The sequence below is a fragment of the Daldinia childiae genome (genome assembly GCF_008694065.1).
Source record: "Daldinia childiae strain JS-1345 chromosome Unknown Scaffold3, whole genome shotgun sequence".
Taxonomy (NCBI): domain Eukaryota; kingdom Fungi; phylum Ascomycota; class Sordariomycetes; order Xylariales; family Hypoxylaceae; genus Daldinia; species Daldinia childiae.
This window is the reverse complement of record NW_022984644.1, coordinates 1881448-1893761: the sequence shown is the minus strand read 5'-3', so window position 1 is coordinate 1893761 and position 12314 is coordinate 1881448. Positions and strand designations below refer to the sequence as shown.

The following is a 12314-nucleotide window of genomic DNA, read 5'->3' as shown; positions in this document are numbered from 1 at the left end:
CCACCTAATAATACCCATGATCGCTAAGATCCGATCGATTTGACTACTGCTACGGAACGGCCCAACTGAAACGACTCGGCCCTCATCGCACTCCTCATTATTTTGCTTGATTTTGAATCTACTGTACACCGCCAGCCAGAGGTCCTGAGCTCACGTAGCTGAATAATACTAGCCATGTATTTTAAACAAAAAAGGGAAAATATTTCTATAGTACAATTGCCAATTCAGGTCTGTCGATGCCATCTTCGCTTAGGTTCGGGTAATAAGGCACCATGGCGTCGGCGGCTTGCACGTACGCGTCGTTGTAGAGTCGCCAGTAAGGCTGCCGTACCTTGCGGGCGGGATGGAATAGACCCGCCCATACGTAGTTTAGTACGAGACCGGGTCCGACGGCCATTCGAATAGCTTCGATAGCTTCCACAATGCGGTCTATAACGTGTGGGCTGGTTTCGAAGAGGTTAGGCCAGAGAAGGTTAAGTAAATGCACCATAGCGTCTTCGCAGCCTAGACCAACTACACCTAGTGCAATGTGCTTGACCACGGACGCAGCCGTCTGCCGATGTACCTGGTCACGGTCGATTAGGGCATCTTCTAGGAGCGGCGTCACGGCGTAGACGTAATCTTTGGCCATTTCTCCAATGTACTCGAAGAGGAATGATAAAGACTTGAGCACACCATTTTGTACGTTAAGTTCAGGGACCCGATACTCGTTCATCAGAGCAGGGAGCACTGTGAAAGGAGCACAAGTCTCAGCAACAATACCGATTGCGACGGCCGTGCAAACTCGGGATTGACGCTCCTGGACGCGCAGATTGTTCAGTAGGGTAGCCAACACATCTTGTGGTCCGATAGCTTTCGCGATGAAACCAAACGTGTTATTGGCTGCTCTTCTGATGCCCTTTTTGTGTGCCTTTAACATATCCAACAGCTCGAAGCAAATTCTCATCCATTCTCTTGCGTTTACACTCTCTGGTCCCCGATCGGCAATACGGCCGACGAGATCGATTGTATTCTCCTGTACCTTTTCGTGACGATTTCGTAAGATAGGAGTAAGACGCGGTAATAGATCCTTGATTGGAGGTTGCATTTGGCTGATACCAACAACGGTAACAATGCTTCGGAGGGCCGCGAGGATTGAGCCAAGAACTTCAGGGTACTCCTCTCCGAGGTATTCGTACAAGACAACGCCTAGCTTGCCCATAAGGGCATCCTCGCCGCACTGCTTCATGACTATTGCGATCCTGCTGATAAGATCCGCGGCTTGCTGGCGGATCGTTGCGGATTTGTTGTTGAGACGCCACAGGATTGTTGACACTATTTGAGGCAAATACGGCTTACAGCGCGTGCCTAACGCGTTAACTACCGTGCCGAAGCCGTTTAGCATAATGATATCTTCGACACTTTGCTCCTGGAAGGAATGAAGAATGCCGTCGATAAGTCGCTCCTCTAACCTCTCACCAATGTCCGCCGCTCCTAAGCTGGCAACTACCTTCTCCACCGTCTCGACAGTCATCTTACGGTAGGCCTCGCTCTCATCTTTAAGATTGCCAACAATTCGCTCTAGAATCTCGCTGACGCCAACCTTCTGGCCAATATCAACGGTTGTTTCGACCTGTATTAATATAATTAGCAACTAATAGATAACGAATGGGGTTTAAGGAGGTTAACGTACCACTTGTCGATAATTTCGCTTATCTAGGGCCATCCGCCTAACCCAGAAACTCTTGAAGAACTCATCTAGAACGTGTTCCTTAAGGTAACCAGCTGTCACACCTTCGGTTCCCGCACACTGAGATACAACCTTTAACACAACCTTCTTCATCTCTTCGTCTGGGGACGAGAATTCTCGGAGAAGGATATCCATCACTTGTGAGGTATAATAATTGGCATATTCTTCGTCCATAAGGGGAATGATATAGCCGACAGCCTTGAGAAAGCCAGCGAGACCCTTGCCGCGTTGCTTGCGTGCACCAGTCCATAGAGGATTTAAAATATCATCGAAGCTTTCAATACCATAAGGGTTAGAGGCTTCAGCAAGAGCAGCAATGGCCAAACTAGTGACCGTCCGTACCTTTGTTTGTTCATCATTCAGGTTTGGGCCTATGCAGTCCACAAGACCTTTAAGATGGGGTAGAACGGCACATCCCATTAGGATAGGAATCTGTTGCACGATCTTGACACCGGTATGTCGGGCTTGCCACGACTTCTTGCTTCGACATACTGCTCGTAAGAAAGGTAAAAGGGCTGGAATACCTAGCGCTGAGGCTACAACCGCGAAGGCTCTTGCTGTCGTGTTACGTACGTATTCGTCGACATGGTCGATATCCGGCCTCATGGTGCTGATCATAGTAGCGAGACCGGCGGCTTTACTGAGATTAGAGATAATCTCTCGACCCTCCACTCTTGCGTAATAATCTTGGTCAATGAGGAGCGGTTCGATGACGACTAGGATTTTGTGAACGTAAGGACGGACAAGGTCGTCAAGCTTCCATAGGATACGGTCGATTACTTTGACGAGCAAATGGCGTTCTTGGTCTTCCAGCGTCTTCTCCATCAGGAGAGGGAGAATCTGGTTGAACAGAGCCCCAGCACCGAACTGCCTTGCGTTATCTGTGAGTTGTCTGAGAGCAGTCTTTCGCATAGGAGGAGTACCATTCTTGATCTTCAGGAGAAGCCTCATAATCTTTCTTTCTTTCAGTTCTTCAACGCTTAGGCTATTCTCATCAGAGCCATCTGCTAGTTTGCCGAAGTAAGCCATATCTTCCTGCTTGAAAAATTGTAGCTCTCCAACGCCAGGGATTTCTTTGGGCATCTGGCTTCCTCCCAGTCTCGTGCTCTCTGGATCCTGCATCATGAAACCACCGTAGTTTGCTGGTAGTGGTGTCGCCGCGACCCTATGGAGAGGGGCATGACCGGTAGGATATCCTGATGGTGGGTCGAGAATCTTGAAGCCTTGCTCTTCGCCAGGAAGTAATGTATTCAACTCTTCATCACCAAGAATGCCACCAGGGCCAGACATGTCTGCTTTCGCCGCGCCAACTCCAAGTGAAGATGTGTGCATCGGTGTGGCTAAACCGCTATTACCGACAGGAGTCGCAGAGGGTGCTTGATCCCATCTCGATCTCTTCTTGGCACCATCAGATGCACCGGGGGTAGGGAGCGACGGCGCCTGGTCCCATCTGGATCTCTTAGTTTTCCCTTCGGCAGAGTCTGATGCAGGTTCATCCACAGCAGTAGAAGCAACATCCCATCTCTTCTTGCGCTTTCGCCCAGCTGTCGCTGCCTCAGTAGACCCGGCGTCTGTGTTCTCTTTATCTCCGTTTTTGAGTGTTGCTTCGTGATCGCCATCGGTTTCTTTCCCTTCCCGCTTCGCTTGGATTTCACGTTTAACCCTTTCCTCTTCCCTTTCTATTTCTCTCCGTTCCATAATATCGCGATATGTATCGCCTTCTTCGGTGGCGCCTCCTTGGCGGTTGAAGGCATCGGCTCTTGTCGGGGTGAGAACGCGATCGAAGCGACGTTTCTGGTAGTCAGTTTCGCGGTCAACAATCCTCGTGCTGTTTTCACCTCTTCCTGCAAATGGATCATCCTCTTCGACTCCATTGCCGTGGGCGAATTCGTCAATCTGGGAACGCGTCGCGGTATACTGGCCAACTAAACGACGCGAGTTATCGACATCTTCCATTTCTTCGTCCTCGCCATCGGCAACGGGGATAGATGTAAGATATCCTGCATATTTATCACCTCCATCACGGTCGTAAAGTTCTGTGTCGAAAGATTCGGTAAGCTTTGCTTTAGTTGAGCTCTCAGATCGCTGGTTCTTGGGGTCTCGGCCGCGCGACCCTTTCTTTGCAGCTGCAGCAGCATTCCGCTCAGCTTGGAGCTTTCTAACGGCGTCAAAGTCAGCGTCTGACATGATTAACAGTTCAGCCGGACGCTGTCTTGACCTTTTATTAGATGAAAGCGTGAATGGGAGAGGCTGGTTGAAGATGAACAAGATTTCATGCGCTGTTGAGGCTCTAAATGGTTAGTGATCAAATGATAACGAAAAGGTGTTGCTGTAGAGGCTCCACTCTGTACTTGATAGTTGCTAATCTTGATTTGCCGCCTTAGCTTTTTATGTAAGGTGGGTAAGCTGTGGCAAACCGTCTGTGGCTAGTACATTTACATAATACTTCCTACACCTACATAACGCGACAGTCCATGTTTATATTAGTCACTCGAAACTACCTACTCAATTTAATGAAGAATAAGACAAGATGTAAATAAAAACAACAAGAAGGTTATGATTTCCTACTTAATCCACCGAGTCGACAAGTCTGAATTGGTTAAGTTAGTATCGGATAAAAGCAATGTCTCGTTCAACCAAAACTCACGTTAATGGAATATTTTACTCCCTTTAAATAATATCATAACATTTATCAAAGTGCACAAATATAACAAAAACCACACATAGCAATTCAAAAGCACCTATTCCGTAGATTGACTACGTAACTACCACCGGAGCGGTGTAAATGATTGCTCAGCGTCGAGCTAAGTTCGGCCGAATCCATTTGTCCTCTCACTGAGATATACCCTCTACTCAACCCTGAATCTCCGCAAAATATGTCCGTCCTTCCTATCAAAAATACCATCAACTTACTGTCCTCCGAGCTTGCACCAGCAAGACCAACCCCATAGCAGCCGGGGGACGGGACTGCAAGGTAATTGTGAAATATACAAAGGACGGTAGTGAAGGACTAGTAACACACGTGAATGTGAAGATAACTAGACATGTAAACATTAAAATGGTTGGCGTTGTCGTCATTCATGAAGTCGCCAAAGATTAGTAAATCCGTAGCGGATATTTTCTGCTCCTCTCTACCTCCTCCCCAATCCCCCGATCTCTTCGCATCGACAGGCCTCTGTCGGTTGGGTATCTTCGATATGACATCGATTTGCTGACTCTTCATAGTCAGATCTATTACTGTTTGGCTCTAAAAATTGCAGTACGCATGTGTAACGATTGGTGGTGCAGAAAAAACATCTTCGCCCTAGGCTTAATTATTGCAACCTTATGGCATCAAAGTAGTCTTGTTGACGGTACTCCTTAAACATGAGGAGGTCCGGGTCTACCTTGGCTTAAGGAATTTAGTAGCTCATGCGGTGGTATCCGCTGCATACCGCTACCACGGTCGAACATGGATGTAGGAGCTGGAACGTAACCCTCGCGCTTCTTGCGATATCGGTCTAATGCCAGACCAGCGAGTACAATGAGTACCATGAGGCCTAGGGATATCGCCAATCCAATAAGAGCCACAAATACAAGGGGCATACCACTATTAGCTGACGACAAAGTTAGTAGATATACAAATGGACATTTGGACTCTAGACTTACTTGGGGAAGTAAAGAAGTTGTTGTTCTCTACGAAGATTCGGGAGATCGACCCGGCTGTGCCGTCGATGCTTGAGGTGAGTGCATAAGGCCGAATCGTCGTACCATTGAAGATTACGCTCGATGCTGTGCCAAATCCTGGTATCGCAATAGAGCCGGTCATTAAGAGGACTTGATCGGAAGAGACGAGATCAGATGAGTCGTGAGATTGGTTTACAGTAAACATCTGTAAGCTGCTGATTGTGGTTCCTCGGTCGAACGTGACGCCAGCAGATTTCCAAGATGAGCCATCGTGCTTCATCAGATAAGTGGAACCATCAGATTGCGTACCGGCAACCCAGATCTGCTTTGAATCACTACTCGCAGCAGTTAATGCATTTACAGGACCTGGCAGATCCGAGGCGTCTGAGTATGAGCTCCAATGAGAACTGGAGGCGTCGTAGGAGGCCAGAAAGGCCCCGCTATCATTGAGGGTCAGGTTACCACCCGCAAGCAGAATTGAATTGCTCGACCACATCATGCAGTTCACATCGCCGCCAAGTTCAAAGCCAGGCCGGTTCCACTGACTGGTTCCGGTGCTAAAGAGACAGACGCTAGGACAGGGAAGCGAACCAGCCCTCTCGAAGGAGCCACCAACGTAGACATCACCAGTATCCGGACGGACAGTAACAGATGAGACAACTACACTGTTGCCTGCGAGAGCGGGGGGCTGCGAATTAAACGACTTGGACGCAAGGTTGTACGAAATGAGGCCGTTAACAACGGAGCCCTGAGCAGTGCCATTGACACGTCCGCCAGCATATAGGTTGTCGCCCTGGACCGCCAATGATAAGAATGCTGAGCTTTCAGATATTTCAGCGCCTAGCCCCGTCACGGAGTTAGAATCTGCACCATCGATGAAAGCTAGGTTATAAATAGTTGAACCATTAGACGCATTCGCGATAAAGTGTCCGCCAAGGACTGTGACGTTCTTCCCATCACTTTGGTAAAACGCTCCTGTGACGACGCCAGCAATAGTATCAGTACCGTTCTCTAGGTTTGCGCGCTTCGAGAGTCCATTTGCAGAGGTACTAGACTGGCTGGCTGGCGGGTGGATTTTAATAGGGAAATTGCCAAACCCATTAGATACGGTTGTAGCGCCATATGCGCGAAGGGCCTGAGAGGATATCGATCCGGCATATATGGTCTCATTATCTGATACTGCTACCGCCGTCGTAAGAACACCGTTTAAAAACGGGACTGGAGTATCCAAGTTTTGCAACCAATTCTTCTGCGATTTCACCCACACTGCAAAGCCTTGCACCTCAGCAACGTCGTTATTGTCGAATGCAAGGAGGTGCGTAAATTCACCAGTTAACGTGATGACGTCTTCCGCTGCGCTCTCGCTGAGGTTCATCGTTGTTGGCACAATACTTGTAACAGTTCCGTCCACACCAGCTCCTAGTGGTGTCCACTGGTTGCTTGAGCTGTCGTAAATCGCAACGTTCGCCAATCCCGGCGTCGAACCATCACGGGTATTGTTGAACCGGCCGCCAACAAATAGGCTATTGCCATCCAGGTACATTGACAAGACTTCGCCATTAATGCCACCGTCAAGGGCCAAAGTGTTCCCATTGTTATCGATCGCAACAATGTTACCCTGGTTGTCAGATGTGAAATTACCGCCGATATAAGTTCGATCTTTGTTGGCGACCAACGATGTTACCGCGGATCTGGGTTCGAATGAAGAACTAAGCTTGATAAAAGCAGAATTGGCGAAATCGGAGGTCTCAACTGTAGCCCGGCTAGGATCGTATTCAAACAATCCGTTTAAGCCGCCAGTAGAATTCAGAAGCTCAAATCCAACCCTTTGGGCTACCATCACGAAATCATCGCCAGGAATAGATTGCGATTGGCCGGGTACAGGTGACAATGTAACACTAGGCTTAAAGGAACTCGAGCTAGCATCGACAGAACCTATATGAAGTTGGTCATATTTGTCGTACTCGTTAGTCTGATACAAGATTCTCGGATCCATTGTTCGATTGGCACCACTTGACGTCAATGTTCCTGATATCCTAACCTGACCGCGTCTCGAGCAAGTGTTGTCCTGAAGACATCCGGGCGTGTACAACTTGATAATGTACTCTCCAGATTCTCTGATATCCGGGTAGAACACAACAGAAGCAGCGTCGGAAGCGACTGGTTTCGGTAACTGAGCTGATAGATATTGAGCATAGCTTTGTCCCGACGGGGTCACGGTCCATGTTCCCGTTGTGGTCGCTTCTGAAGGCGTTGATGTGTTGGCGCAGCTGGGTTCGTTGAAATCATTGATCGCGAAGGCGAAGATATCGTCCTGGAACAGTTCAATACCAGCCAGACCTCCACCATTACCGTACCAGGCGGAGATGTCAAGCCTAAATGCGTTCATCCCAAGCCGGTTTACAAAGTGGAAATCCTGGAATTCGACCGAAGGATCATCGCTAAGCGGACACTCGCTGGTACACGTAGAGTTCTGCTTAGTTACAGGGTCGATATAGGTGAAGTTCATGATACCGTTCAGCGGCAGCGCGGTAAATCTCCAAGTCCGAGTTCCGCGACCATCTTGGCGAGTATTCCATAGACGAAGTTTGGTAGGTTCAAACCCGTAGTTGAAAGCTGCCCTCCACGTTCCTGGTGCATTGTCCTGCAAGAGCCAAGCATTACCAGAACCGTCAGTACCATTGGTTTTACAAACAATATTCTTCGGATCGCTGAAACCTGCGGCCGATGTGCTCTGATCGGCTTCGATAGTCGCGGTAGAAAGATTGATAACCTGTCCATCAGGCGTACTCGGCGCGCTCGTGTTTCCTAGGCCCGTAAAACTTCCTCCGAAGATTATATGCCCAGTAGGCGCCTTCGTAATCGAGTTGACAGGTCCGTTGAAGCCGGCAAATGGCAAACTTGCCCAGCTCTTCGACGCAAGCCACGTAATCGCGTTGGTAGAGTTTGCTGCCCTAAAGCTACCGCCAACATAAACCTTACCGGCTGAATCATCACACAACAAGCTGTTAACTTGACCTGAAAGATTAGCCAGAGGAGTGACCTTGGAAGTATTTGGGTCGAAAGACGCGATGCCTGGTGATTGTACTCCTCCTAAGCTTGTGAAGTTGCCGCCCAGGATGACCTGCCCTTGAAACATGCACATTGTCTGAATAGATGCGTCCGCTTCCAGGAGATTGACGAAGACCCCATTTGGAAGGCGCGTCAAGAGCTGTTCAGATCCATTAGAACTGAAAGGCAGCTCAGACTGCCTATCATATTGGTAAACAGAAATGCCGCTAAAGTCACCAGCAATTCCAACCCTTCCAAGTTGACTTGTATCGAGATTCGCATCAGGTACCTGATTAAATGTGATCGCTCCCGATAGCGACGCGAACGAGGTGAGAGCAAGAAACCATGACGATTGCATCTGAACACGACTGCGCGTAGCGCGGCCCTGGCGAAATGCTATTTTCATAACTGCTTTGACCTATGGTCGAGTTAAGGGCAACGTGCCCGTGTCTCGACAATACCCAATTTAGAGATTCCCTATTAACGAAAACCTCGTCTTTCCAACACGGCGCAAACGCTTTATTTTCCGACGGAGTCCATAACCTCGAGGAAATCGATATATAGTGTGCGCGCGGAAACTGGAATTAGAGGCTAATAGGTAAGTGCGGATTGAATGTGTTGAAGGTGTCGCGATGTATTGTGTTGTTGCGAAACAATTAATTATCGAGAATGCGAGTTCGATGTCGAAAAAACAGAAAAAACTAAATGAGTGGACTGACGGGAATCCCGAGGCGACAAGTGGTATCAATTAAGATTATAATCTTGAATTGACTTTTATTATTGTACTCGGCCGTCGGACGGATTGCGTCGTCTCCTCGAGTTCCAAGATTTAGAGGAAAGTGGTTCTTTAGTGAGTGCCTGGATCTAGCGGTAATAATTAGAATGGGCTATGCTGCGGTACCCGAGTGCCTAGAGTGTGTTGTCACTAGGTGTGGGGTGGTGTCTGCACTGATACCCTATTAGCTCACGTCAACCACTAAGATTTCCCCCAATTTTAACCTAAACTAGCCTTGCTTCAAAAGGAAATCCAAATCGAGATGAAGGAAAGTTTATCATTGGAAGAAAAAAAATACAAGATGAGAGAGTACTGAGTCAATCCTCAATATCAATTCAATAAGCAAACAATTGCTCTGTGGAACAAAAATAACCCCTTACTCGCTAAAGGAAACATCTAAGAAGTGTAACCAGGAGGAAGGGAGACTTATCACTGACCAATTCTCAAATGATACCAATGCACAATGCAACGGTCGTCCGATGGTACCACCTTGGGACGAGTGATGTGTACTGCTAACTGTACTACTGTAATGAGGAAAAGTAATGATTTGCTGCTGCTAGGCCACCACTGGATCCCAGTCTCGTAAACTGGATTCTTTAACTTGATTTTTGCTTGGTTAAAGTGCCCAGGAGTAGGAATTTGATAACGACAGGGACTGGCTTAGCCCAATATGTTAGGGCTGATTTTTGAAAATGTGCCTGACGGTGATTCTTCGGAAACGAGCGACGTGGAGATGCTGTATAAATCCCTTTAGGTGGTAAAATGAGCGAATGCAGTGACGACGCGATCGTACTTGGTGTCTTAACTGTCCCAGAACTTGTTGCCGTCAAACGTAGTCTGCCGGATATAATGCTGTCCTCAGATCAGGGGTTTAGAGGCAAGTATTGATTGGATCGTCAGAAAACGCGAGCGAGTGACTAAAATTGAGAAACGACTGTTGTAAAAAAAAGAAAATGCCGTACGGGCGAGAATAGTGCAACAATATATTGTTACACACTTCACGTATTAACCTAGAGTAATAAAGAGGTAAAAGGAGTGACAATACTCTTTGGTGTTTTCTGCCTCTTCGTTGTCGAATATCGAACGTCGAATGGGTGAGAAAAACGGCCAGCGTGCAACAATAGGAAGAGCTAGAGCGAAATGTGCAAGAAGGGAGAGGCTTGGGAGGGTCTGCACCTGCAGTAGCGTAATTTCTGCTGAAAGCCTAGGTACGGCAACCTAGCCAGCTTAGCTCACCTGTGCAGACGGCACGCTTCCATTGCACACAACGCTCCACATGTGTCCGTAAGGGGCTTACAGGGATCGTTCCTGAGGGAAGCCACAATCTCGTCTTCCCAATCTGTAACTAGTCTAGTCTCATCGTCCAACCGTTAAAAGAGAGCCAAGGGTAGAATCTTATCCGAGCGAAGTCTCACGAGCGGTTTTCTCGTGTTTTTATTATGCAAATCTTATCATTACGCCGGTTAATCCTGTACTATGTAGCTTAACGGCTTCTTTGACAAGATGGTATAAATGCCGATTGTCATCCCCGAGAACAGAAATTTTATACCATATGTACACGTTGCATATAGTTCAATTCAATAGAATAGATACATACATAACCTCAGCTATATACCTCCTAAAAAGGTAATTAGAGGCTTACATTCAGATGATCGCCAGCGTCGAAAAGCTAGCCAATGATAGAGTAAGCAGCAACAACTCCTTCCAATTTTAACCCATAGGATCTTTTATATGTAGGTAGTAATTGCTTTGCCGCCGCCGTAACGTCGAGCATATATACCGTACCTACCTAATCATATAATCAACGGGAAGATAACGATAACAAATGCCAATCCTTCAAGACTACGGACACGGAACTAAGTATGCGGAATTTGGGGGATTCGTCAAAACATGCAAGATGCGGGATGCAAGATACATTAACATAACCGTGGTCCGGGACTGAAGAAACATCACCATACTTACCAGTCACAAGATCTTCCGGGAGAAGGCGGAGATCCGCACATAGGTAGATCGGATAGAATTGGTTGGTTCATCCTATATGCACTCCTTCCAACTCCGCCTTCTGTTTTCTATTAAGTGGCTGACCAAATATACGATTTAAGGCTAAGCCTTATGTACTTACCCATTTCACAAATTAAGATATTTTATTCCTTTGGTCGCTTTTTCAATAGCATAAGTCACCCGGACGTAGTAGGAAAGTCGGATAGAGCTAATCCGATTGAACGATTGAACGATTTCATATCTCATAACTTGGTGTTGCTATTTTGCGATTCCCCTACACCCATTCGGGTCTTATAATCGCGAGGGCTTTCAAAGAATTGCGGGTTACCACCCCACATCCCTCTCTTCGCAGCCTTTGCCTTACTCTCTGCAGCCTTATATTTCTCCTCAAGACCACCAAATTCAGCACCACTCTTAGCCTCGTATGTTGTAGCCAGACCTCGCTTCAACATTTCCAAGCCAACATCACGACGGATAAGGAACCGTCTTACAAATACGGTAGCGACGACACGATCGTATTGGTCACGTCTGTAGATCTTTGCTCGAACCTTTCGCCCAAGTATATATTCGGATAACCAGGCGAGAGCATCCGTTGAGAATGGTTGGGCAGGTCGTCCGAAATGGGCGCCTTCTGGTGCGTCAATACCGGCGATACGTATAGGAATCTAAATTGTTTAAGAGTTAGGTATAGAGAGCAGTCAAATAGGATCATGACTAATTTACCGTCTTATTCTTCAACTCTACCCTCTTGACCGGGACGTTTCGTAGCCATCCCCACCCCGCTAGACGACCACCCGGTGTGTGGTATAAATGGAAGTTATCTCCATCTCCGACACTCGTAACTTGACCGAAGATGCTTCTCTTCCTGAAAAAATTCGGACGGATATGAATAGTACCGGGGATTCGACGTAGGTATGAACGGTAGATCTGCAAGGAGGCGACAACGGTTGTCGTTACAAGCAAAGTCGGGACCCAATTTCTAGGGTCTTTGTAATGTTGCCAGTCGGTACCGTTTAAACTGTCAGACCAAGAGACTGGTCGTCTCGAAGAATCACCATCTTTCCCAGAGGCAGAGGTGAAAGGCCATACCAT

The 12314-nt window shown here is 47.5% G+C and overlaps 2 protein-coding genes across 2 annotated transcripts; both read right to left on the bottom strand.

Annotated features, from left to right (window-relative positions):
- Window positions 1-205: 205 nt before the first annotated feature.
- Window positions 206-8852, bottom strand: GL218_03243 (U2 snRNP component prp10; the record flags this gene model as incomplete). Its single annotated transcript, XM_033579793.1, has 4 exons — window positions 206-1612; window positions 1673-3909; window positions 5164-5325; window positions 5378-8852. 4 exons carry the CDS (start codon window positions 8850-8852, stop codon window positions 206-208), a joined length of 7281 nt encoding a protein of 2426 aa, XP_033436664.1.
- Window positions 8853-11464: 2612 nt separating this feature from the next.
- Window positions 11465-12314, bottom strand: GL218_03242 (putative endonuclease LCL3; the record flags this gene model as incomplete). The annotated part of the gene is made up of 2 exons (XM_033579792.1): window positions 11465-11887; window positions 11946-12314. 2 exons carry the CDS (start codon window positions 12312-12314, stop codon window positions 11465-11467), a joined length of 792 nt encoding a protein of 263 aa, XP_033436665.1.